Below are 26160 nucleotides of genomic sequence, written 5' to 3' on the forward strand. Positions count from 1 at the left end.
AAAAATCAACAACCAAATATCCCATTCAAAGAGTGCTCTGCAAAGTCTATTCCATCCCAACGGGAAATATGAGTTTTATTCAAGACAATATTTTCATAGGTCAAATGCCTAATCGTATTGTGGTGGCATGTGTCGATAATGATGCCTTTAACGGAAACTATAAAAAGTCTCCTTTTGAATTCAAGCATTATAATATGAACTTTATCGGCGTTTATGTGGACGGACAACCGGTACCTCATAATCCTCTTCAGCCTAATTTTGACAAAAATCATTTCATACGAGCTTATCAGAATTTATTTATGAATGCAGACGACAGACGACTTTACCTTTCAAGATCAGAATTTTCAAAAGGATATTCCTTATTTCGCTTCGACCTGTCACCTGACCTTTGTGATGGCTCTCATTTAAATCTAGTTCGACGCAGCAACTTAAGATTAGAAATAAAATTTGGGACTCCCTTACAACAAACTGTTTCGTTATTAGTGTACGCTGAATTTGAAAATTTGATAGAAATCAATAAAGCTCGAAATATTCTGTACGATTTTGGAAACTGATGAATTCATCACAGATTCATCAAATCTTATCTCGAGATCCTATTTCTTTGAGATATTATGCGGGTGTTTTTTCTTGTGATAAAATACCTGCGATTCAAAGTTTTCCCTGTGCACTGGTGCTCAATACTGATAAACATGATGAAAAAGGAACTCATTGGCTAGCTGTATACATTGCAGACAAACAGATTCTGGAATTTTTTGACTCTTATGGACTCCCGCCTGAAGTATATGGAAAAGATATCACATCCTTTGTCAAGAAATATCGTCATGTTTGCTGGAACAAGATTTCGCTTCAGAGTTTAACTTCTAATGTATGTGGACATTATTGTATTTATTTTATTATTAAACGCTGTCAAGGACTCTGTATGGAACTCATTGTATCATCCTTAGATGGGAATAATCATGATTTCCAAATATTTCAATTTGTCAAAAAAAGATATGGTGTAAACATGATTTATAAAAAATAAAGTTGTTTTAATTTGTAAAAATGTCTCTTGTGTTTCTTGTTTCTACACTTTTTTAAACAAAATGAATAAATGTCTTATGCAAAATGATTTTCGGTAAAGTATAAAAGTGAGTGTTTTCTTAACATGCTGTCATTTCCAAAAATGGAACTGCCCAAGTTCGTACATCCCTCTACTTGTCTTCTGAGTGGACCTACCGGTTCGAGTAAAACGGTTTTTGTGAAGAAATTGATAGATCATAAAATGTTCCATCCCATGCCGACCAATATTACTTATTGCTACGGAAGTTATCAACCTCTTTTTAATTCCATGAAAAATGTTAATTTTGAAAAAGGATTACCATCTAACCTGCAGACTCTTCAAAATGCTTTAATTATCATAGACGATTTAATGTCTGAATTAGCAAGTGATACTCGCTTAAGCAAACGTTTTACAAAAGGAAGTCATCACCGAAACCTTTCAGTCGTTTTTATAATACAAAAAAGATGAGAAATATTCATTTAAATTCCCATTACCTTGTCCTATACAAAAATCCTAGAGATAAAAGTCAAGTTATGCATTTAGCTAGAAAAATGTTCCCCGGAAAAGTAAAGGCCTTTCAAGAAATTTTTCAGGATGCTACTTCAACTCCATTTAGCTACTTGTTGATTGATTTACGACCTGAAACAAGTGAAACGCTTCGCCTTCGTACAGGCATCTTTCCTGGGGATAAATACTATGTCTACCAGCCCCGATAGTTCATTTCAGTTTGAGACGTCGAATGGCTAACATGTCTTCTCCCATCGTGATCGATTTCGAAGGTTTTCAGTGGATGTCTCATTGTTACATTGTTAAAGAATTAGCTTTTTACACCATCCATGAAGGATATCACAGTTGCTGGTCATTTTTACCTCCTCAGCCTTGGAAAACATTATCACGATCTCAGCAAAAGTGTTTTGCTTGGGTCACAAGAAATCGTCATCACATGAATTGGAGTGAGGGTGTATTACCTTATACTCACCTTCGTATTATTTTGCAATATTTGTCATCTATTTATTCTGTCATATACGTGAAAGGATTAGAAAAGAAATTATTTTTAGAAAATTTATTATGTAGAGACATAAATCTAGATTGTCCTAAGATAGAGAATTTAAAAAAGAAAAGTTCTTTAACATGTTCGATTCATGCAAAAGGATTTAATTGCTGTGCTAACCAAAGCGGCTGCATTTGCTACCTATATAAAAGAAAGTGTGCAAGAAAAAGAGCTCATTTGTCATCAGCATGTCTCATCTGAAGGATGTGGATTATTTAAAACTATTAGGAAAAAGTCGAATAAAAGCAGCTGTACTGAAAAAGTGTCCGAATCATCTCTTTAAATCAGTTTGTGAGTGTGTTTTAAATCTTCTAAAAGGAAACGTACCCATCACCGAACGGGTCAAAAATCGACTCGCCCCTTTTAAAAGAACTTTAAGAAAACTAGCGGACAAAATGTACCTCTTTTTAAGAAAAGACGTCTTTTGGTTCAAAAAGGTGACGGTTATCTATCTATCTATCTTTCCTGATTCCTGCAGCAGCCAGTGTCTTATCCTCCCTTATCCATGGAACACAGTAAGAAATTTGCGCTGGTACCCCTGGATCGTATGCAGCAATTTGAAGATGAACATTTGAGTGATTTAGACACACAAATTAGAAACATCTTAAAAAAGAAAATGGACGATGAAGAAAAGTCTAAATTGTACATCCAAGTTCTGCAAAAGTATGTTACATTTTCTCATGTGAACACTTCCGAAGAACCGCCTGAACAACGTTCTGAGAAAGATAAAGAAAAAGAAATTATGCAAACAGTTCCTGTGAAGCAGAAAAGAACGGCACAGAAAATAATAGATTTTCTAAAAGAGCATCAGATTTCCTGGACACAGAATAAAGAACTCATTCTGGATGATCATGTGTTTTCTGGCTCTGACATTGTTCAGTTGATAAACTTTCTGTTGAGAAATAGAACTCAAAAACCTTTTGCCTTTGAACAGTTTAAAAATGTACTGAATGTTAACAACTTTCCTCAAGACTTTGTCAAAAACAAACATTTAATGAATGTAAAAACTATGTATGCTAGACCTAAAAGAAAATCCTCTTCGCAGCTGTGGCTAAAATTGTAATGACATGTGTAATACTTTGAGATATGAATAAAAGTTAATTTCTGATTATTTGTGTTATGTTTTTCTTTCTAATTAAACTAACATATAATAATAATTTTTGAAAAAATATAACAATTTTTTTAAAATAATAAAAACTTACCTTTCATGCCATTCTTTGAAAAAAAGAAAAACACCATAATTTTCAAACTTCTGTTTCTTTTTTTATCTAAATAAGTCTTTACACGCAAATACTGTGCATAACATCTTTTTACATACAAACGTTTTTTGTCCATACCATATATTTTTAAGTTATTTTCAAAAGCCAAATGGTAAGGTGGTCAAGTCCTGTTGGATCACCCTTTTATCCAACACAATTCTGTACAGTTTTGTTTCCGGTTTATTCACCACCTTTCTTCTCTTCGCTTCTCGGGTGATTTTGCAGGGGTTGTGGAGAGAGATGATCTCACTTCGGTCGAGGCTGCAGACCAGACTTTTAATGGCTTCAAAATTCAGCAACTGGGAATTCCGGAAGTTCAATGAAAATCCTCGGACTTTGCAGCAGGTTTTCCCAGTGGCCGTCTGGTATGCGTAGTTTTTCGGTCCTCCTGAAAAAATAAAACATCATGAGAAAAAAAGAGATAATAGAAAAAACATTAAACATTTTTTGGTACATATTAAATAAGGAACTTTTTAAAGGTATTTACCTGACACGAAGGTTTTGATAACATCTCCATCCAGTTCGTCGGTAAATTCTCCTAGGAAGTTTCCTAAGGGGGGATCGTTGCAACCATTCGAGGCATAGATGATGGAATCTGTGTCGTGATACAGGACATCTCGACCCAGCTTCTCCATTTCACTATACAGCTTGAGACGAGCCCAAGCTGTCGTAAAAGTTGATAGAAAAATGTTGGTCGAGGCATCCTGCGGTACAAACTCCTTTGAAGATTCCCAGCAAATGGCAGCCACCTCAGGCGTGGGAAGAAAGACATCCTTGATCTGAAAATAAAAGAAGAATCATAAGTTAACAGTTCAAAATAGTTATGAGTTAACAGTTTGAAACACACTAAGCTTATAGATGGATAAAATCGATAAGAAAACTTACTTTTTTAGTAGGATCCGCCAACATCTTATTAAATTCTGGCACCGTATGTACGTAGGTCAGTTGCGCTTTGTTGACGTTCATGCCCCATTTGAAACAAAAATTCAACATAAATCACAAAGAATTAAAAATGTTTACAAAAAATTTAAGTCCAAAAGAAATCATCTTACCTGCCCCAGAAACTGCTTAGGGCCAACTTGGCAACTTGTCGACGCCCAGGGTTCTTGGAAATCTTTCCAGCGTCCAACTTGACGCCCTCTCTTTCTTCATACTGGCGAATATACTTTAATTTGTCTTCAGACGTCACACACTCCGAAGGCCAACCGCTACTTTCCTGTTTGATCTTCAGAAAGAGATCAATGTAGGAACGAAACAGGGAAGTAGACGATTCTTTGAAATGATAGACTTCGTAAATCTAGAAAATAAAGAATAAATTTCAGTTATGACAAAAGATTTTAAATAAATTTGGGTTATGACAAATAATTTAAATAATCTTTGAATACTTACATGTGTGACGCGGTAACCTTTCTTTATCGCCAGCTTGACTTCTTCCGATACGAACGTTCTGACAAGAGCTCTTTCATCGTCTGTGTGGGTACAGGAAGACTGAGACTGTAGAAAGGCACAAGTCCGACACAGGGGGAACATGAGCTTCTTCCTACACCGATAGGGCAGTACCGGGAGATAGAGGTTCCGAGGAGGAATCACACGGCACTGGATAAGTCCAAAGTAATTTTCTATATCCCCAAAGCTTTCCGTAATGATTGTTGGATGTCCTACAGGATAGACGCAATATTTGTTCACCTGTGAAATAAAACAAAAAGTCAAAAAAACATACATAAAAATCAGAAAAAACACATCATCAATGAAAAGGTTTTAAAATAATAAAAAAAGTACGAACCCATGGATAGAGGGATGTGAAATCCACATATTTAGCGTCTCCCTCGTGGAACAATTTGAGGGCATTGGTCCGTCCTCCGAAAAATGAGTCTCGAGGATTAAGCCGGTCCCTCAGATGGTGTTGCTCCAGGAAAGCTTGGAGATCCGGATTTTCCTCTTTTTCTCTCTGAAACTCATGCTCCCACATTTCTATGACGTGGAAACTCTGGCTGCGAAGCTTTCGTGTGGTCTCTTCCGTTTTCTCTCGCAACGTTGCCATGGAAACTCCTTTTAAGGGGTGGATGATATCCCCGTCATAGCACGAACTACACCCATGGAAGAAACAGCCCTAAAAAAACACGAATACATTATTAGTATTCAACATGTAAATTAAACATTAGAAGTGTAAAATCGTTAAAAAGAATCATATAGAAAAATAATTTACTTTTTACATACCTGAAACTGATAGACGGTTTGTGTTGCTTGGCAGAAACCGTCTACCGAGACTCCGGCGATTCTGTGCTCTCCGGCTCCGTTCAAAGCGTGTTGAATGGCAATGCCTTCCGAAGCAGCAACAAAGTCTAACCACCGGATCGAATCAGGGCTGTAATTCATTGAGTTGACGTAGCCGTGTGTGGCCACCATGGCAATCGTGTTGGGCTGAATGTGGCCACTCCAATACGTTGCCATACAGGCTGACGCAATGGTCACGTATCTGAAAAGAAATTAAAAGGATGGTATGAGACACTAAACATAACATAATTGTAAACATGATTAGAACAGAATGAGAAAATAACTTACTGGAATGGATCCACACCCGCCACATCCAAAAACTGGGCTCGAAACTCCAGACAACAGCGGCGAAGAATATCCACGTCCGATCTATGAATATAAAAAGAAAATGTTAAATATACGAAACATAAAATATAAAATTAAAGCAAGAAAAAAGGAAAAAACATACCTGCAATAGGCCAGCATCTCGTCTTGAAAATTGAACACATCCCCCTTGTGTTCCTCATGCCAGAACAGAAATGCTTGTCGGGCTGAAGTGCTCATGGTATCCGGGCTGTAGTACCGGGCTTCAGGCAGCGGTCCGACATAACTCTGGTTTTCCCTCGAGTTAAAGAGATGATGGAAGTATCCTTTCTTTATTTCGGTGAGACCGAAGCATCCCGGTAGCTTGCCCAACGCCATCGGTAAAAAGTTTAACGAGTCTATGACCCGAATGTTGAGACTGGGGTGTCTTACACTCATGATCATAGACCCGTTAGGGATCACCTCCGGCGCTGTGCCTTGCTCCAGGAGCCAGGCCATCACGAACTGCTCACGAACTGCCCATCGAACCTGTAAGTAAAAAAAATATCATGAATAATATTGAAAGCATAGTCATAATTAAAGCATGCAAACTATGGTATTTTTAACTTACCGTTTCATGTTGTGTGCCACGGCGGTGAAGCCCTTGTGTTGTGGGGTGAACAGCCAGGCGCAGAAATCTTGGCATGCTTCGTAACCCGGGAACACCTTTTCAGTGCCGTCGGCATACTGAGCCACCGCAAAATTTACGAGATGCTCCCCCGAAGACTGGTCCGTTTCAAAGTCAAAAAATATGAACTTGTCATCAGACTTCTTCGGAGCAACACGTCGCAAATAACAACGGTGCTCAGCAGCCACGACAAACTGGCCGCAAGACGGACATTTGGTGGTACCGCACTTATGCAACTCTTTACAGCAATCCCGCCTCCGGATCACTTGGTAGTAGTCCCTGCACTGGTATACCTGTAACGACAATAATTTTTTTAACATAACAATTTTGAGAAAATTATATGATAAATAACTTTGGTCATTAAGATATATTTTCAAAACACTTACTCTATCGCAAAGTGAAAACTCTTGGTTTCCAGTGAGGGCTTTGTGGGCTGCATAACAGGCATCGGATCGGCAGAGACTGCCACAATCCTGGCATCGTTGGGGTACGCCTGGAAAGCAATCAGTAATTAGGCATATAGGGCACGCATTGGCACATCTATGGCTTTCCGGATGATCATACGGCTTTTCACATGCTGTGCAATAATGGTTGCTACCAAAAAACCCTTTCAGGGACTTAATGACATCATAATGTCCATCGTGAAGCCACAAATCGATTCGTTGTGCCCTCTCTCTTCCTTTGTAGACCACCTAAGATACAGCAAGACAAAAAAAAATTCTCTTGAATTCCAAAAAATCAAAGTAAAACCAGTTTTTAACATTTAATTGCATACATAAAGCGATCTAAAAATTCCTAATGCATTTAACATCGAAAGTAATTACATGCATATATGTTAAAGTAAAACAAAAAAAAATTTCATCGTGAATTCATTTTTTATAGTTTAAAGTTTTAACATCTTAATGAATTGTGTGCATGCATAAAATGAATCTAAAAATAAAAAATTCTTCATGCATTTTTTTTTTCACAAATCATATTTTTAACATCGAAGCGAAACGCATACATGCATGCATTTATACATAAAATTTAACGCAATCTAAAAAATTCGCCATGCATTCAGTTTTACAAGTTAAAGTTTTAACATTTAAATGATCAGAAATATATGCCTAACTGTTAACATTTTGCAAATTATATTTTTAACATAGAAACAAATTGCCTTTGTGCATACATGTAAGTAAAATCTAAAAAGTTAAAGTATTCTAAAAATAAAATTTTTTAAAAGTGAAAGTTTTAACGAATTGCATACATAAAATAAGAAATTAATCTAACAATTTTAAGTAAACTAAAATCTAATTAATTTTTACAAGGTTTTTTTTTTTTAACATCGAAGCGAACTGCATACATTCATGGATTCTATGCGTGAATACGCATAAAATATAATCTTAAAATTTAGAGTAATTCAAAAATTCACCATGCATTTTTTATAAGACATATTTTTAGCGTCTAAAGAAATGCATGCATAAAATATAAATTTTATGTTAAATGTAAAATTAATCTAAAAATTTTTCAAGTTATGTTTTTAGCATATAAATAAATTTCATACATAAAAATAATCTAAAAAATGTAACACAATCTAGAAAATTTACTATGTATTCAGTATTTCAAGTTATCTTTTTTTAACGTGGAAACGAATTGCTTACATGCATAAAATATAAAGTTAATTTAACAATTTAAAGTAATCTAAAAATAAAAATTTATTAATTTTGTCTATAATTTTTTTAACTTCTAAACGAAAAACTTTTCTCTATGGAAACAGCGAAATGATCATAAACTCTGCTAGTAATTTAATTTTCCAGTGCGTTGAAAACTGATATTTTTTAAAAAGTATTTTTTTTAAAGTATTCATGTACCCAAATAAATTTTTATCATATAGCCACAAATTATAAAAGAACTAAAATCAAGTTACGATATGAAAACATATAGAAAAAATATTTGTAGGTATAAACATTTAAAAAACAGAAATATCTTGAGATAAAAATAATGACTTACTCTGTTCAAGTTTTCCAAAGAAAAGGCGGCAATTTGGACGTGCAGGTGATCTTCAAATATGGCTGTCTCCGCAAACGTGCTGGGGCCTAAAGGAACATTCGCAGCCATATGGAGCTCTCTTGCTCGCTTCACGAGGGCTGGTCGACGACGATCTTTCATGGCCTTAATAGCAGCTTTGTCCTCATTCAGATGTGCCAAAGCATACACAATTGCTTTAGCGCAACACAATCCTTCCTCATCGTAGGGTATGGACAAAATTGACTGTTTTCTCAGTCTGTCGATGGAGATATTGATCACTTTCCTATTACCACCGGCGCCCACAGGTCGTCTGATGGTGATCACATCAACTGCAAATCCTGTGTCTAGCTCGATTTTGTCTTTGGATTGTAGCACTTTCATGACAGCAGCCAAAATCTTTTCCACTGTGAGAGTCGAAACTACCATTAAGGAAGTGCTGATAGGCTTATCCAACCCTTCAGCTTGAATGCAGAACCGGATGATGTCTGATAGGCTTAGATCAGCTGTTGTCCGGCGAATCAGCTGCTCGAACAACTCCCGGACGGTGTCAGGAATTCGAACCATCGGGACTCCTTGCACATTCAGAGGCAACCGTTCAATGTCCACACTGGCTCTGAAAGTAATTTCCTCGGCTTGATATTTATGGTTGCGTCGACGAGACTTTTCAGTAAGCACTATCGCCTCATCGAGCTGAAAAGTAAAAATAAAAATTAAGTTCTCGGTAATAATCAAACATTTTCAAAAAGACATTATGATAAAAGAAAAATACACACCGAACGTTCATCGGAACCAGCCATGTATACAGGCCCACGAGTTGATGAGGAAGAAGTCTAAAAATAAATAAAATAAAAATAAATACATTCATTTCTAGTACTAGAAAAAATATTCTAATCGAATCATAACGAAACTAAAATTTACCTCAAATCCGGAACCCACTTGATAATACAAGGGTAGATCCATAGGATTTTCCATAAAGATTTGATCCACTTCATCTATTAACTAACAAAAGAAAAGTGAATACGTTCAAAATAAAATATTACGTAGAAAAATACATTCAGGAAATACGTGTAAAATAATTTAAACTTACATCGTCATCCGAATCGTGGAAAGGACAATCGGAATCCTCAAATAACACCTAACAATTAAAAAATTAGAATAAATAACACATTAAAAAAATTCGTTTTGAAAATATAGTAATTTAAAAAATCAGACACAGGCGAAAAATACTTACATTAGATGCAGAATAAACTCGCTTGGCAGACATCGTGTACAAGAAAACGAAATGGCGCAGGAAAATGGCAGAGTCAAAATGACGTTCACTCAGCAAGAATCAGAGTAGAAATGATTGCGATCATCAAAGCGAGCGAATATATAGACGATGTATAAGAAAGCAATACGCTGATTGGCTGAAATAAGATAGATATTGTTAGCGGAATGCTGATTGGCTGTTAAGATTGTATACGTTAGCCACGGCGGATGTAGAAATCGTGAAGCGGTTTCGACAGGCTGCAACGTGAAAGAGGTGACGTTTGCTTGTTTCCCCCAGCCTAGTGACGTCATGGGGATTTTCGCTCCAAACGGAAAAATAACAGGTTTGATAACATGAAGGGCTTAGCCGAGCGGTAAAGCGCTAGACTCCCATTCCAGAGATAGCGATTCGAGTCTCAGCCGTGGAGTTATTTTTAAAATTCATTAAAAATGGATGAAAATATTATGGAGTCAATTAAAACTAATTAAAAAGATGACGGATTAAATAATTGAAAAGGATAATTCATAATAAATAATGAAACATAATTAAAAAATAATGAATAAAAAAGATTAAATAACTAAAATAATAAAGAAAAAAATTGGTAAATAAGGAAAATAATAAAGTTGACGTCACGTGGTTTAAGCGACCATTGCCACAAACATAAAAAATAGTGTCGTTGCCACAAAAAATAAACTTTGAAAAGATCGTTGCCACAGAATCAAAACGAAACTCAACATGATTACGTCATTCCATCACGTGATACAAGATGGCGCTGGTGTCGTCACTTCTGGAGAAATTCAAAATGGCGGAGGCCGCGCCCCTTTTCTGTGACGTCACTTCCGCCGCCCGGTTACCTGCGCTCACTACTGGCGTCTTATGCCGGAAATTCGAATCGGATGATGGGAAGACGTTCCGATGGCAGCTGATACTCCCAAGATCCCGCATTCCTGATATCCTTAAAGAACTACATAACAGCCCTACTGGAGGTCACTTTGGAATAATGAAGACCTTACAGAGAGTTGGTGAGCGCCTTTACTGGAATAATGCAAAGGATGACGTATAAAAGTGGTGCCGATCTTGCGATGCCTGTGCAGGTCGGAAAGGACCGAGGAAACGCAGCCCAGGCAAGCTGCAACGTTACAACGTAGGGGCGCCTTTTGAACGTATCGCCTTCGACATCCTGGGACCTCTGCCACGAACTGCTGATGGCAACACATACGTACTCGTTGTCATTGATTACTTCACCAAGTGGCATGAAGCGTATTCTATTCCTGATCAAGAGGCTGTCACAGTAGCTGAGGTGATGATACAGCACTGGATTTCCAGGTTCGGAGTGTCTCTTCAGTTACATTCAGATCAGGGAAGGAATTTTACCTCGGCAGTAATTAAAGAACTATGTAAACTACTCTGCATTGACAAAACCCAAACGACGCCATTACATCCCCAGTCGGACAGCATGGTAGAGAGGTTCAATCGAACCATCCTTAATAACCTCTCATTAGTGGTTTCCAGAAACCAACAGGATTAGGACAAGAAATTACCACTGTTTTTACTGGTTTACCGCAGTGCTGTCCACGAGACTACCGGCTATTCCCCATCACAGATGCTCTTCGGTCGTGACCTTCGTCTGCCTTGTGATCTCTTGTTTGGTCGCCCTCCGGATGCTCCTTCATCGCCTGAGGAATATATTCAAGATCTCCAGGCCCGGTTTGCAGTGATGCACAACTTTGCACGAGAGCCAGTCAACTTGGCGACGGAGAAGATGAAGACCCGATACGACACAAGAGCTACTGAACATCAATTCCACGAAGGAGACAAAGTGTGGTTGGGGAATCCGACTCGACGGAAAGGACTTTTTCCGAAATTACAGTCACCTTGGGATGGCCCGTACACTGTCCTAAAAAGGCTGAATGACGTCGTGGTTCGGATTCGTAAGTCTTCGAACTCTAAACCTAAAGTCGTTCATTACGACAGGTTAGCTCATTACTATGGCAATAGTACATAATGTAAATAATTGTAAATAGTATAAGACCATGGTCCTTTTTGTTTTTAAATGTGTATTTGATTTGATTTGTATTTAGTATTTGATTTACATTTAGTATTTGATTTGTATTTGATAGCATTTGATTTGTTTTATTTATTGCATTTATTGTTCATGTTGTTTATTATTGTAATGTAATGCTTATTAATGAATTTATGCCACAGTTGTAAGTTTAGCTTCCTGTCCAGGGATCGTACTGCCCGGGACGTGCAGTCCTTGGGAAGGGGGCAGTGTTATGAATTTGGTATTTGAAAAGCTAATGTTAGTTCAATTATAAATTAAATGGTTTTATTTCTCGCGCAGAGCAGCGCGTGACGAATATTAAAAGAAAACTAAGCCGGAAAATTGAAAATACAAGAGCGCGTGCATTAAATAAATAAATAACTCTTTTTTATTTCGAGAAAGTACTGGAAAATTCTAGCGCGTGATTTTAAAATGCTACAAAAGGAGGAAAACTTCTTAGTTTGTAGTAGTTGCTTAGTTTGTTGTTGTTTAGAAAATTGCTCTTGTTGACTGTAGTGAAGTCTCGAATTAGCGTTCTTTAGCTGTTTTGAATTACGTTCTATTGGACATTTGAGTAGTTAGAAGGTAACTACTGTGAGATATTGTAATACTGCACGATTATTTCAGAAAATTTAAGCATTTTTGCTGTGATAATAATAAATTTTTGTTCATTTTTCATCGGACTTGTGCATTCATTTCATAACGAAACCGTACGCACGCAACAATACTAATGAAGTCTTTTGAGAAACAAGCAAGTAAAGTCAAGTATTAAATTAAACTTTTTTTCAAAAAAATTAAATTTTTAAAAAAAATTTAATAAAATTAAAAATTGAAAATCCTAAAGGTATGTAATTCAAGTTTTAATTTAAACGATCAATTTAGGGAGTTAAGCCAATCAAGTTGCTGGAAGTAAAATAGAGTAAAGTGGTATTGGGAATTAAGACATGTAAACTGTTTGTAATGTGAAATGTGTGTTCTGTTGAATATAATGGCAACAATATATAGTTGCTTCTTTTAAACATGGCAGCTAAAGGAGTTGACTTAGAGCTTAAAAAGGTATTTTGAAAGGCGGGTTTATGTTATTCATGTGACAAATTATTAGATTTATAATATTTATATAAGGTTTAAGACTGATATTTATGATGTGAAGTGTTCACGGATTGTAGCGTTTGAAGATATTCGCATATGTCAAAATAGCATGCATTAAGAAATCAAAGATTTATGTGCTTAAAATTCTTAAAACTCAGTGTTGGTATATGGAATGCTTTTAGCTTTAGAGCTGACTGTATTTCATTTGTCACGATTGACGTAAATTATATAATTATAGAGAATATTTATTGGTCCTTTCGAAATCGATGAACAATGTTTTGATTGTTATTCATACTCTGGCTTTTGAAAAGTTTAAAATTACATGTTTTTAATTCCTGGGTAAAGTGCAGAATCGCCCACTTTTTTGTTTGGCGCTTGTAAAGAATTGGATTTTTGTCAATTTTCTTTGACTTCTTAAGTGAAAATAGGTCGATGTGTACATGGATAAGGTCAAGGGAGTGCGCAATGCCATTTTTGTGCAATTCTGGGATGTTTTTTTTTAGTGAAAATAGGTCGATGTGTATATGGATACCGAGTATATGCAATTCTTAAAAACGTGCCAAACGGTGGGTGATTCTGAAGTTTCCCCTAATTCCTTTACAAGTTAATAAATCCTTTTTTTATTTTTTACTTTAAAAGTGTAGAATTGGGTGCCCCTTGTTATTTAGCTATTCTTTTTTGGCGCCAGGAAGGCATAATTTCAAGATGGCCGCTTTACAAAACCAAAACAAGAAGTCAAAAAATTGCATGCACAAACTCTTGTGTCCATCAATCTGTTTTTACTTAAAAAAAATTCTAGAAAACTAGGCATTGCACATGGCCTTAAATTTGTCCATGTACACATCAATCTGCTTTCATTTAACTAAAATCAGGAAGCTAAATCATGGTAACCAGAAGTGAGGTTTCATCTCCAAAATTTTTAAAAGAATTGTCCCTAATCAAAGGGGCACTCAATTCTACACTAGAGCTATTTTTAAAGGGAAAACAAAATAATTAATACCCGATTAAAGTTGCCAAATGTCCAGTTTTTTAATGAAAGAGTTCAATGCTCTGAATATTTCGTAAAAGTATATTTACGGGTACCCCTTGGCGATTTTGGGGGGTACATCGATACCGAGTTCGTGCAATTCTTTGACTTGTTATTTTGGCTTTATGTAGCGCCAAAAATTGCCGCTACACAAAGACAAAATAACAAGTCGATTAATTGCACAAACTCGGTATCCATGTACACATTGGCCAATTTTCACTTAAAAAAAATTCGCAGAATTCCACAAACTAGGCATTGCGCACTCCCTTGACTTTATTCATGTACATGTCAACCTATTTTCACTTAAAAAAACATCAGAGAATTGAACAAACTTGGCATTGCGCACTCTCTTGACTTGCCGATAAATAAAACAACTTCGTAATAATGCAAGGGATACCCTTCAGTCTACTCTCACTGAATATTTTTGGGATGTAAGTTCCTACTGGTTTTTCTTTATAAAAAATGTGTGTGATGGAGTAAGAAACAAAGAGAAAATTCATATATTAGATAGAGTAAGAAATGAGATTCTTCCCAAATTTTGCCATTGTTGTAAACTTCTTTCACTAAAATTTACTCATAAGTAGGCTTGCCAGACGTCTCGCTTTGACTGCCACTCTCCCAATTTGTGGATGTCATCCACAAATTGGGAGAGTGGCAATTTTATCATCCCAGTTATTTGGTAAAATTTTAAAAGTTCCGAATATACACAATTGCTTTTTTACATTGAGTTATGGGAAAATAGTTTTGGTGTAACAGAATCATTCATTTGGTAAAATAACAGTGAATTAACATAGTCTAGCATCAGGTGAAAAAAATTAATCAAATTTTTGTAAATAACACGTTAAACATGGTTCACCTTTTAGATGTAATGATTGCAAAAGCTTTTGGTCAGCTAATTATGAAATTTGGGAAACTAAAAGTTGTTAAGAAAATTGGATACAACTTTTCTGTCATTTTGAAGGAAACAAAAAAAATTCCATTGAACAGTCTTATTTAAATAATGGAGTACACTTTCGGCATGCTAAGCACATTGGCACCATTCAGAAGAGTATTCTCAATAATCAATATCATGCCTGAAGAAAAAGTAGAATAGATGAATCGGAAAAAAAAATCTGAATCGCAGTGAATTTTCTTATGCCATTAAGAATAAGAAAGAATTTTTAATGAAAGTTCATACTGTAGTGATAAAAACTAATAACTTCATAATAATATGGTATGTTCTGTTGAGTTATTAAAAATTTCTTTTAACTAAGTATTTTTTTTTATACTTCTTTATCATCAATCTATTTCAGTTATAGATATTGCCCTAGTAGGTTTTAGTTTCTCAAAATGGTTCTGGTTTTAGCAAAATATATTGTGGTAAACCTACTTATAAGGGCAACTTTTTGAAGTCAAATTATCCATAATTATCATAATTTGGCAAACATCATTGACATATTTAAAAAAATTTTTGAAATGCAGTTTAAAATACAAATTTGAATCATAAATAAGGTTTATATGATATGTTAAATATTATACATATTATTTGATGCATTACTATTATTCTCACTATGTACACAGCAGTCTATTTCCACTTCAAAAACAGCCAGATAATTGTACAAATTTGGCATTGTGCACTGGAAAGTAAGGATATCCGATTAAAATCATTATCTAAAAATAAAATTTCCAAATTTGGCATGCTCCTTCACTTTAGCTTTTTTTTATTCAAAGAGGCTATCTGTTCTTCTGCACGATGTTTTTCTCCTTGTAACAACTTCATAAGGAAATCCTGCCAATTTGAAGATTGATTGCTATCTTAAAAAAATAACGTTTTAAAAGATGTCAGCAACCTTATCCGGAACATGCTAATCCAAGTTCAGTTTCAGTTACTGATTGATTAATTAAGTTGGAGATGAAATAAATGTTTGATACCTTAATGAAAAACAGGGATTTTGCTTAAGGGTCTCTGCAACTTTTATGTTTCCTTTTTGGATCAGGAATGAATATAGGTCGTTAATAAAATTATATCAGACTTTCCTTTGGCTATCAGTGTACATGTTGATTTCGAGTATCAAAAAGTTTTTTTTTTCTGTTATTGATCAAATACATTTTCTTATTTTAAACTTTGTAAATCTTAAATGATTTATTTTAGTTTAATATATTTCTATAATCCCTATTAAGATGTCTGCAAAACAAAATCTAAAAGCATTCAATTTATAAATGCAATTAAAATTTATAGAAGGTACTGATGTTGATCTAAAATAAGAATGCTATGAATTACAGATCCCAAATATTTTTGTATTTTTTTATTTAAAATTTATAGAAGGTACTGATGTTGATCTAAAATAAGAATGCTATGAATTACAGATCCCAAATATTTTTGTAAAAGAATTGAACATTAAAAACTAATATCTGACCACATAAGAAGACTAAAATCATCTAGAATCATTGGTGATGATGTTAAAGAGTATTATTGTCATAACTGCTGATTCTTAATATCCTTTATTGTATAATATATGGTACTTCCATATTATTTCAATTACCATATTAGAAATCACTAAAGTTTCAGCATGCACCAAACTTTGACAACCATGCACATAAAAAACCTTCAATTTTAACAACCAGTGTCATTATTTCCCATGCGCATTCTTTTTGTTGTATTCCATGTTTCAGTGGTCCATATAAGCAAGTGGAGATTAGTTTTTTGTCTTGAACTTGATTTTAAAACTTGCCTGTGGATTTGCATACATTAGAAGAAACTGTATTAAAATTTCTGCCACAAAATCACTAAAGGAACAATGCTTCAAATCTCATCTCCGAGCAAATGCCACAAAATTTTCACCAGAACAGTACTCAAATCCACTTGTAAGTAGGTTTATTGACTTTTGGGGAGGCAGAATAAATCTGTAATTTAAATGTGAAATATACATTGAATAATATGTATGTATCTAACGAATAATTTTTTTATAAACAATAAAAATCATTGTTCTTTTTCTTCCATAAAACTGTTATAAATTAAGGCAATTTGTCAAATTTATCAATTAGCAACAATGGCTATTTTAATAAAGTGAAAATCTAGCATGTCACCCCTGATAATGGAAATGTGATATACCAGGTTTATACGAGATTAGGTATAAATATTTTATAGTGAAAGACATTTTTTTTTCACAAAAGAATTATTAGTGTAATACAATATCAAGTTAAAATGTATTTTCAAACAGTTACATTTTTAATTTTTCAGGCTTTTCAAGAGCTACAAACCAAAATGCTTGATACAACTCAAAAATTAAAACTTGCCAATCTGCAGATTGATTCTTTTACAAAAGCTATCCAGTACACTGAACTTACTCAAAAAGAACTAAAATCCTTGCCTGAAAGCACTTCTATGTATAATGGTGTAGGAAGAATGTAAGTAATTTTGTTTTTGAAGTTATTTTTAAAAATATTATTATCTAGTATTATGATCTGTTTTTACGGCTGATCTTTACAATATGGTAACTGGTAGTTTGGTGACATTTTGGAGGCGATAAAGGTTACTACCTGGGACTTTGGTAATAATGTGAGCAGTACTCATTTCCGATTACGCATTATTTTGTGTGAGGGAAATAAGAGATCATGTGATATGTCATGTGATATTAATGGACGAATTACGGTTCTTTAATCGGAAAAGGGGGGAAATCGGGAAAAAATCTGGAAATTTTGTATTTGCCTTTATTCTGTGTTGTGTGAAACAGTGTTCGTTAATTTTTGGATCCCATGGCCCTAACTAAAGTGAATTCGAAATGGGTATTTAGTGGGATTGAAAGGGGTAGTAATAAGTGTTTCTTTAAGGTTGTGCGAGATAGAAGTAAAGATGTTTTATTAAGTTATTTATTTTACCTGGTACCTTGGTGTGAACTATAAGTATGATTTTAAAGATCCTGAAACAGAAATAAGAAAAGTTTATCGGACAGGTAATCAAGATTCTGAAGAAGAATAGGTAGGTTAGTATTTTTAATTATTTGAGGATATTATTTTTATGCATTGTTCTAAATGTAAGTAAATGTGGAAGTAAAGTAATTTGCGTAAACGTGCATGGAAATAATTTAAATATTTGACACTAAGTATTTGTAACCATTTGTAATGAAGTAAAGGTATGAATTAGTTAGTGACGTTTGTAATATAATAGATAATGTAGAGGTAAAAGTTTTTGGATATTTTATTTATTTTATATGGGGAAATGTTCATATTTGGAAAGGGTATGTACTTTTTCGCGATCAGGTAATTTCATATATGTTCTTTTTACCGGGTTTAAAGATTCAGAAAATTGTTATGCATTTTCGTGAAATTTTTCTAATTTATGAGAAAAAAGCAGTGTACATGGATATAGTGAAGAGTGTGCGCAATGCCATTTTTGTGTAATTCTGGGATGTTTATTTAAGTAAAAATAAGTCGGCATGTACATGGTTTATGTGTATGTGTTATTTTGAAAAACGCGTAAGGAGTATGGTATTGTGCACTTTTTCCCAATTTTGCAGTGAATATTTGTCATGATTAAGCAGTTTTGTTAGATAAAATTTCTAGCATAAGTGTAATTCGGCTAGTAGATTGTTGGAAGAAGTGTTCAGTAGATAAAAAGAAAAGAAACATGTCTTTACTTCGTGAAGACAAAATGGCGGCGGGAAAAAAAAATAGAGGGTTGCTGTAGGAGAGTTGGTCGGCAAGTTTTCGCCAAAAAAACGCCAAGTTACCATAATGTAAAGATCAACCGTTTTTACTTGTGCATTGTTAATTGTTTGCCCTAACTTTCACCTACTGAACGTTGTACCAATAAATTACACTAACTCTTTCCCACCCCAATGGCGTGCACTTACTTATGACGGCATCGGCCACTCCTAAGGCCAGATGTGGTGGTCTTTTTATTATCGAGGCACCTGATAGGTAGGCCACCTTTGCCTATGAAGGACCAGACAACTACATCCATACCTCCTCTGGAATTCGAACCCGGGCTCTTCGGTACTGCAATCAGGCTTCTCTAACCACTTTAATGTATACACTAACTCTGTAGAAACAATTTATCAGTATAAAGTACATATTATTTATAATTCTAATCAAAATATTAACATTTTGTATATTGCATAATAATATGTAATTGAATCATCATTTTGCAGTTTTATTCATAAATAATTTAATTTTTTTGCAGTTGATGCTTTTTGATAATTACTTCCTTGAAATTTTGATATATTTAGAAATAATGGCTCTACTCTTGTATGTGCCCTAATATCACCAAATGTGGCGATATGTGTTTTGCGCTGTTTTTTGGCACGATTGCATGTTGTATGACAACCCTGTTGACGTTGAAAAATCTTTTGCTGAAGTGGTTTAATTACTCGTTGGTTCGCATCATGCATGTTTTGAGATGTCCTATTTTGCAATGATAGGCGTGGTGGCAAGATTTCAGTCGCGTATTTTAGATTGTATGGAAAGTAAATTTACTATTAAAAGGTACGATGTTGGAGATGTTAATGAATCTTTTATTCATGGGTGTGTTTATGAGGATTGAAGTGTATTTTTGGAAAAAAGGAAGTCCAAAATGCGGAGCTGCTATGAGAACTCGGACGAAGAAGGGCGTTTCTGATACTTCTTGTGTGAATTTGCAGTCAAATGATTGCTGGTAAAGTATGTGGCTGTCAGAGGAGTTTAAGATTTGGATTGTGGTTTTCATGTACTATATTAACTTTGGAGGAAGTTTTTATCCTTACTTTCAAAATTTTGAATTTCAGAAAGACATGTGATATAGCAAAATAGTGGCACTTTTGTTCAGAGATGTTGTGTGACTGGCGAAATTGAAATTTTATTCAGGAATGTATTGTGGTAAGTGCATTTTATTTTACTATTTTTATTTTGTAGAATGTTATCTTCATTGTTCTTTTACTATGAATTTCTGTTGCTATTGTTTTTTGAATTTTTTGTAATTTAGTTTATTTGATTGATTTGTGCATAATTCCCAGAATGTGCAATTCGTAGATGTTTTTTTAAGTTTAAACAGAATGCTGTGTACATGATATTCTTTGAAATTTATTGTTGTTACGTTCATTTATTGAAGGGAAGTGTGCGTAGTTCGTAGATTCCTTCTCTGCTTAGAATGGGCAATTCGTAGATGTTTTTTGAAGTTAAAATGTATCACTGTGTACATGGATTCTTGTCAAATATTTTTGATTAGAAACTTTACGTTTTTGCTATCTAAATTTTTTGTTTTTGTTTCGGATTTGTAGCTTAAATTGTGTCTTCAAAACGTGGTTTTTGCATGTGCGAAATCCGCCTTTTTGGAGACATTTTAGGCTTAAAATTCGAAATGTAGACTTTGAAATTTAGATAGTAATACCGCGGCTTAGAGGTTTGGTGAGAAATTTGGCGACCTGAGGGCGCATATATGAGTAGTTCCGAAATAATTTTTCTATATTTATTTTTGATTAAATGTAGCATTTTTCATTACGCATAATAAGCACTTATATTAGCATTTAATATTTATTAGGAACATTTATGTAAATTAACCAAAGCTAATGGCTATGAAGGCAGTAGCAAAAATACTTAGCTGTAAAATCATGACTACTAATTTGGCATTTTGGGAAATAAATTTATGATTTCATTTATATTTTTGGAACTACTCTGATATGCACCCTCAAGTCGCCAAATATTTTTGGCGAGAAACTTCACGCTGCCATATTACTATCTAAATATTTTGTCCACATTTCGAACTTTAAGCCTAAAATGTCTCCAAAAACACGGTTTTCGCACATGCAAAAACTACGCTTTGAACACACGATTTAAGCTAAAAATCCAAAACAAAAACCAAAAATTTAGATAGCAAAAACGTAAAGTTTCTAACCAAAAATATTTGACAAGAATCCATGGCACGCTGTAGGCAACGAACGAATCTACGAACTACGCACACCTTGCTTTAATAAATTAACATAACAACAATGAATTTCAAAGAATACCATATACACAGCGTTCTGTTTCAACTTTAAGAAACATCTACGAGTTGCACAATCTACACTAAAAACAAATCAAGAAAATAAACTAAAATAAATTTTAGACAATTCAAAAAACAACAATAAAAACGGAAATTCATGCAAAAAACAATGAATATAACATTCTACAAAATGAAAACAATAAAATAAAATGCACTTACCATAATGAAAGCTTCTTTTAAAAGCAGAAATATCTTCCCCCTATCTTCTCAGATACAGAGCATACGAAGTCCAAAATACATTCGTTAATAAAATTTCACCAGTCACACAACGTCTGTGAAGAAAACTTCCACGATTTTGCTATATCACATGCCTTCCTACGATTCAAAATTTCGAAAGTAACAATAAAAACTTCCTCCAACGTTAACTTGCTACACGAAAACCAAGATCCAAACCTTAAACTCCGCTGACACCCACATACTTTATTAGCAACAGTTTTACTACAAACCCACACAAGTCTATCAGAAACACCATTTTTCGTCCGAGTTCCCATATCGGCTCCGCATTTCGGACACGTCAAACTCCGTTTTAAAAGTCCCGACTCCCACAGAAATTCAAAAAATACACTACGATCCCCATAAATACATCCGGGAACAAAAAACTTGTTAACAACTTCAACATCGTACCTTTTCATACTAAATTTACTCTGCACACAATCTAAAATACGCGGCTGAAACCTTCCCACCACGTCTTTCATCGCAACATAGGCCATTTCAAAAATACACGCGACACGAACCAACTAGCAATTATTAAACTACTCCACCAAAAGATTTTTCAACATCGACATGGTTGCCATATAACACGCAATCGCGCCAAAAACCAACATAAAACACATATCGCCACATTTGGTGAAATTAGGGCGTTTATCAGAGTTGTGCCATATTTTTTGAACTAAAATTATATTTACACAATTTTATTGACTTTAAATTTCTCCACACCATAGTATATTTTAATGCAATAATCGTCCTGATGCAGACTGCTGTTCTAATTTGAATGTCTTAATTTTATGGTACATTTCTGTAATTGAGACCAGATTCAGAAATGTATGTATGGTGTATGACATATCTACATACATGCAGAAATGTGTGTATGACATATCTATATATAAACACATATGTATGCACTTACATAAGTACTAACATACATGTATAAATACAGACTTGCATACATTTCTGTATTGGGTTCCAATAACACAAAAGCACCAGTTTTGTCTGTATTACCCCATAAAGTGTATTTCCAAATATTTGCTTTGTTTTATCAGTGCATAAAGAAATTTGCTAAAAATTAATAATTCCTTACTCTGTGGGATTCAATACAAATTGTTGTTTAACCTGATATCAGTTAGGATCTACAGATGTCTTTTAGAGAAAGCTATGGGTTATAATGCAAATCACAAAATGTGATTGCAATTCTGAAATGATAAAAATGCAATAAATATGATTAAAGCAATTAATTGTATTTATCAAGCCAATTAAATACTTGCAACTTTAGCAGGAAATTTGCATATCATGATCTTGTATAGATTTACAAAATGAATATATCAGGTTATCTGTGCTCATATTCTCCATTATAAAATACTAACCATAATTTCGTGCAAAATTAGAACACTTTTAATAGTAAGAAAATTATTTTCCATCACTTTGGTGTACAGGAGAAACTAAAATTATCTATCCTGTGTAATTGATTTAAGTAAATGATAGCTTAAAAATTCTTACTTTTCTTCGTGTAGTGAATTTTCATTTCAACTCAAAAATGCATGATTAAGCAAATTTTTATGTTTATAATTAATATCACTGACTTTTCATAAATATATGAGCATTTTCTAATGTTTAGGATTATTAGATTTGAAATTTGTCAAGCTTCGAGTAACAAAAATCATCTAGGTTGCATGGGAAATTCTGCAAACATTTGATGCATTAATTTTTGGGTAGAACACCTTTTTTTCGCCAAGAACATTTCGAACAGTTTAACTTTTGAAATCTTTCTACAAATGAAAGATATTCAGAATTTTATACCTCTATAATCAACCAGCCATCTGAAATATGCATATCCATGATACTTATTTCACAAATCGAAAGCTGTGCCTGGATAAGGTAATTTAACTGAATCAGCATTAATGCATTGAAATGATTAAATTGCAGCAGTGTGGAGGAGGGTATGCCATTCATTTCTAAGACTTATCCAGTCATCAAACCATTGTTTTCTCTTTGCAAAATCAAGCTGGGCATTAGGAAAAGGCACAGCTTTTAACTGAGCACCTTGGGTACTTGTGTACTATTGCAACTACCTTGGCAACATTTGCCGATAAAAATTTTCATTGCCACCTTTTTGGTTTATGTTTATAAATTCTTTTAAAAATAAAAGTCCTAATTATAAAGGAACAAAAACTTTGAAACCCAAAGTCCCGAATATATATATACAGTGGTGGCCAAAGTTGTGGACACTTTTAGAAATTTTTTTTTTTTTTTTTTAACTTTGTATGCTTATAGAAAATGTTACGTTTTGCAAAATGCAAACTTGTATATATCATTTTAAAGAGAATTTATTACTGAATTCAATACAAAACACAAAATTCAATTATTTGCAATACCAAAAAAGTTATATGTACTTTAATATAAATAAAAAACACAGTTATGAAGTGGTTGGTAATGTCTAGCTTTCCTGGCCAATCACTGTTCTTGTTCTGAGAACCAATCAAATGTTAGTAACTGCCAGAAGAAGCTGACATCATGTTTATACTTGAAACAATTCATTATTTTGCTTTGTCCTGTAGAAGGAGGATCTGTTTCTGATACGCTGCAATTACAAGTAGGAATTTTTGTAAAGATTTTTAATATTTAGTCAAGACGCAATGACATCAAATAAAAGAGTAGATTGGACACCTAGAAAGAGATGTAATATTATTGTGTTAAGAGAAAGTGGTCTTTCCTATGCTGAAATTGCAAGACAGGTGGGTGGTTCAGTGACTACATCTGGAGTCCGAAAGTTTTGTTTACGATATCAGGAGACAAATTCAATAAAAAACAAAGAAGGAAAAGGCCCAAAAAGGTGCACCACATTTATTGATGACAGAAGAATAAAAAGACTATGTCTCTAAGATAGAAAAATGTCATCAGCGGCCATCAGAAGTGATCTGAATGATGCTGGTGTTTCTGTCAGTTCAAGAACAATCAGGAGAAAATTAGATGTTGGACTGAGAGGTAGAATTCCACGAGAAAAGCCTTATCTTAATTTTCAGTAACGAGAAAAAAGACTACTGTGGGCAAAGGACGTTATTCGGTAGTGATGGGCGAAAATATGTAAGACCTAGAATAGGAGAAGAGCTACATCCTGGCTGCATTCAAGCAACTGTGACGAACCCAGTTAGTGTTCTGATTAGGTCATGCATGTCAGCAGATGGTATTGGTCGCCTTCATGTCATCGATGGGACACTGAATGCCAGAAAATACATTGACACTATTCTAGAACCAAAACTTCTACCTCCATCGGAGATCTCTTTCCCAACAATGCTTCGTTTATTTTTCAGCAGGATTCTGCTCCTTGCCACACAGCCAAAATATCGTGGTTTCGTACAAAGAGCATTAAACTGTTGTCATGGCCAGGAAACAGTCCTGACCTCAATCCTATCGAAAATTTGTGGCACCATTTGAAAACTCTTGTCCGAATGAGGCACCCATCAAATAAAAGGGAACTAATTGAGGCTATAATTGTTTCCTGGCATCATGTAATAACAAAAGAAGAGCTTAAAACTCTTGTCAGCTCAATGAAACGTCAATGTGAAGCTGTAATCAAAAATAAAGGGTACTCTACTAAGTACTGATAACTCACTGCAATCATCACTGTCTAATGTATATCGATAACTATTATTGTTTAACTTTTTGTATTGCAAATAATTGAACTTTGTGTTTTGTATTGAATTCAGTAATAAATTCTCTTTAAAATGATATATACAAGTTTGCATTTTGTGAAACATAACATTTTCTATAAGCATACAAATTTTAAAAACATAAAAATTTCCAAAAGTGTCCACAGTTTTGCCCACCACTGTATACATGTTATAAATAAACATATATTTATATAGTATATAATAAATACGAATTAAAAAATTAACTTACTGTAAACTGGTGAAAAGAAAATGTTGAAGTTAATGGTGAGGAAAGTGGCAGGAAATAGTTTTCAAAATAGCATTGAAAGGCGTTTCCTGTTTTTTTCCCACCAAATAAATTCATTTAAATAGGTATCCAAATGATGATGCTGGTTCCACGTTATCTAATAATAATTCCTCCATTTTGCAGAAGAATTTATACTGAATATTCTGAGGACATTAATGCTAAAATTTTAGATTACAGTAGAAGTCCAGAAATCCGCAAAATTTGCGACCAGAGGTTGTGCAGATTTTAGGATTTTGCGGTTTTCAAGACAGAAAAGATAAAGCATAATATTTGGACTGAAAGTGCAAAATAAATAAGACGTATTAGATACATTTAATTAAATTATTACATTATTGCAATAATTTATTATATTCATTAAATTATTATTACATATATAAATTGATTACAGTATTTACCCAGGCAGCACGTCTCCAAAAATATACGTATAATTTTGGTGAAATGAGGGTATGGTATTTTTTGCACGTTACTTTTACGAAATTTATACGAATGAAAAAGGCTGAAGTTACTGTTGACTCTTGATCGTTATTTTCCACACGTTATTTTTACGAAAATTATACGAATCCGAATGTACTGATAAAACTACCGCCATGATGGTATATTTTATTCGTCACTTTTACGCATATTATACGAATCCGAATGTTCTGGAAGAAACTACTGCCTTTATGGTATATTTCATTCGCCACTTTTACGGATATTATACGAAGTCTAAAAAGATTGAAAATGAAGTTTATTAATTCAAAATATTTAGTGTATTTCTGGCATTTCACTTTGTTTTCCTTGTCCACGAACATGAAAAAAGGGGCATTCATATATGAGGCTAAAATTTTTCTATAAATTTTAACATGTGAGCTAAATTTTTACGTGCATTTTTACAAAAAATTATATTTTCTTAATTCAAACATCTTCAAAATAACTTATTTATTTTCTTATATCAAATTTTTTATTTTTATTCATATCAACACTTACATTAATTTACACAATTTAATT

At 34.0% G+C, this 26160-nt stretch overlaps 2 protein-coding genes across 3 annotated transcripts in view; one reads left to right on the forward strand and one right to left on the reverse strand.

Moving 5' to 3' along the window:
• Positions 1–3990: 3990 nt before the first annotated feature.
• On the reverse strand, positions 3991–9939 carry LOC146997647 (uncharacterized). Of its 2 annotated transcripts, none has more exons than XR_015040743.1 (8): positions 6537–6743; positions 6072–6454; positions 5912–5992; positions 5567–5825; positions 5133–5459; positions 4739–5035; positions 4235–4646; positions 3991–4128 (listed from the first exon to the last, which is right to left on the reverse strand). XR_015040743.1 is itself a non-coding variant. In XM_085815357.1 (8 exons), exons 1-8 carry the CDS (start codon positions 9862–9864, stop codon positions 6424–6426), a joined length of 1614 nt encoding a protein of 537 aa, XP_085671483.1. In that variant the 5' UTR covers positions 9865–9939; the 3' UTR covers positions 6286–6423. The 2 variants fall into 2 exon arrangements, 1 of the variants encoding a protein (XP_085671483.1); XM_085815357.1 differs by lacking the exons at positions 3991–4128; positions 4235–4646; positions 4739–5035; ... (1 more) ...; positions 5567–5825; positions 5912–5992 and adding exons at positions 6980–7285; positions 8583–9290; positions 9374–9430; ... (1 more) ...; positions 9688–9735; positions 9832–9939 and having other exon boundaries at positions 6286–6454; positions 6537–6886.
• Positions 9940–12795: 2856 nt separating this feature from the next.
• LOC146997648 (prefoldin subunit 1-like) overlaps positions 12796–26160 on the forward strand; it is a 34916-nt gene continuing 21551 nt past the window's right edge. The window contains exons 1-2 of the mRNA XM_085815358.1: positions 12796–12949; positions 17230–17396. Of these exons, the coding sequence (XP_085671484.1) occupies positions 12914–12949; positions 17230–17396 (203 nt within the window). The 5' untranslated portion in view covers positions 12796–12913. The remainder of the gene's footprint in view (positions 12950–17229; positions 17397–26160) is intronic.

The sequence above is a fragment of the Stegodyphus dumicola genome, chromosome 4, assembly GCF_044657685.1.
Source record: "Stegodyphus dumicola isolate Sdum_Otavi_A_Nest chromosome 4, ASM4465768v1".
Classification (NCBI taxonomy): domain Eukaryota; kingdom Metazoa; phylum Arthropoda; class Arachnida; order Araneae; family Eresidae; genus Stegodyphus; species Stegodyphus dumicola.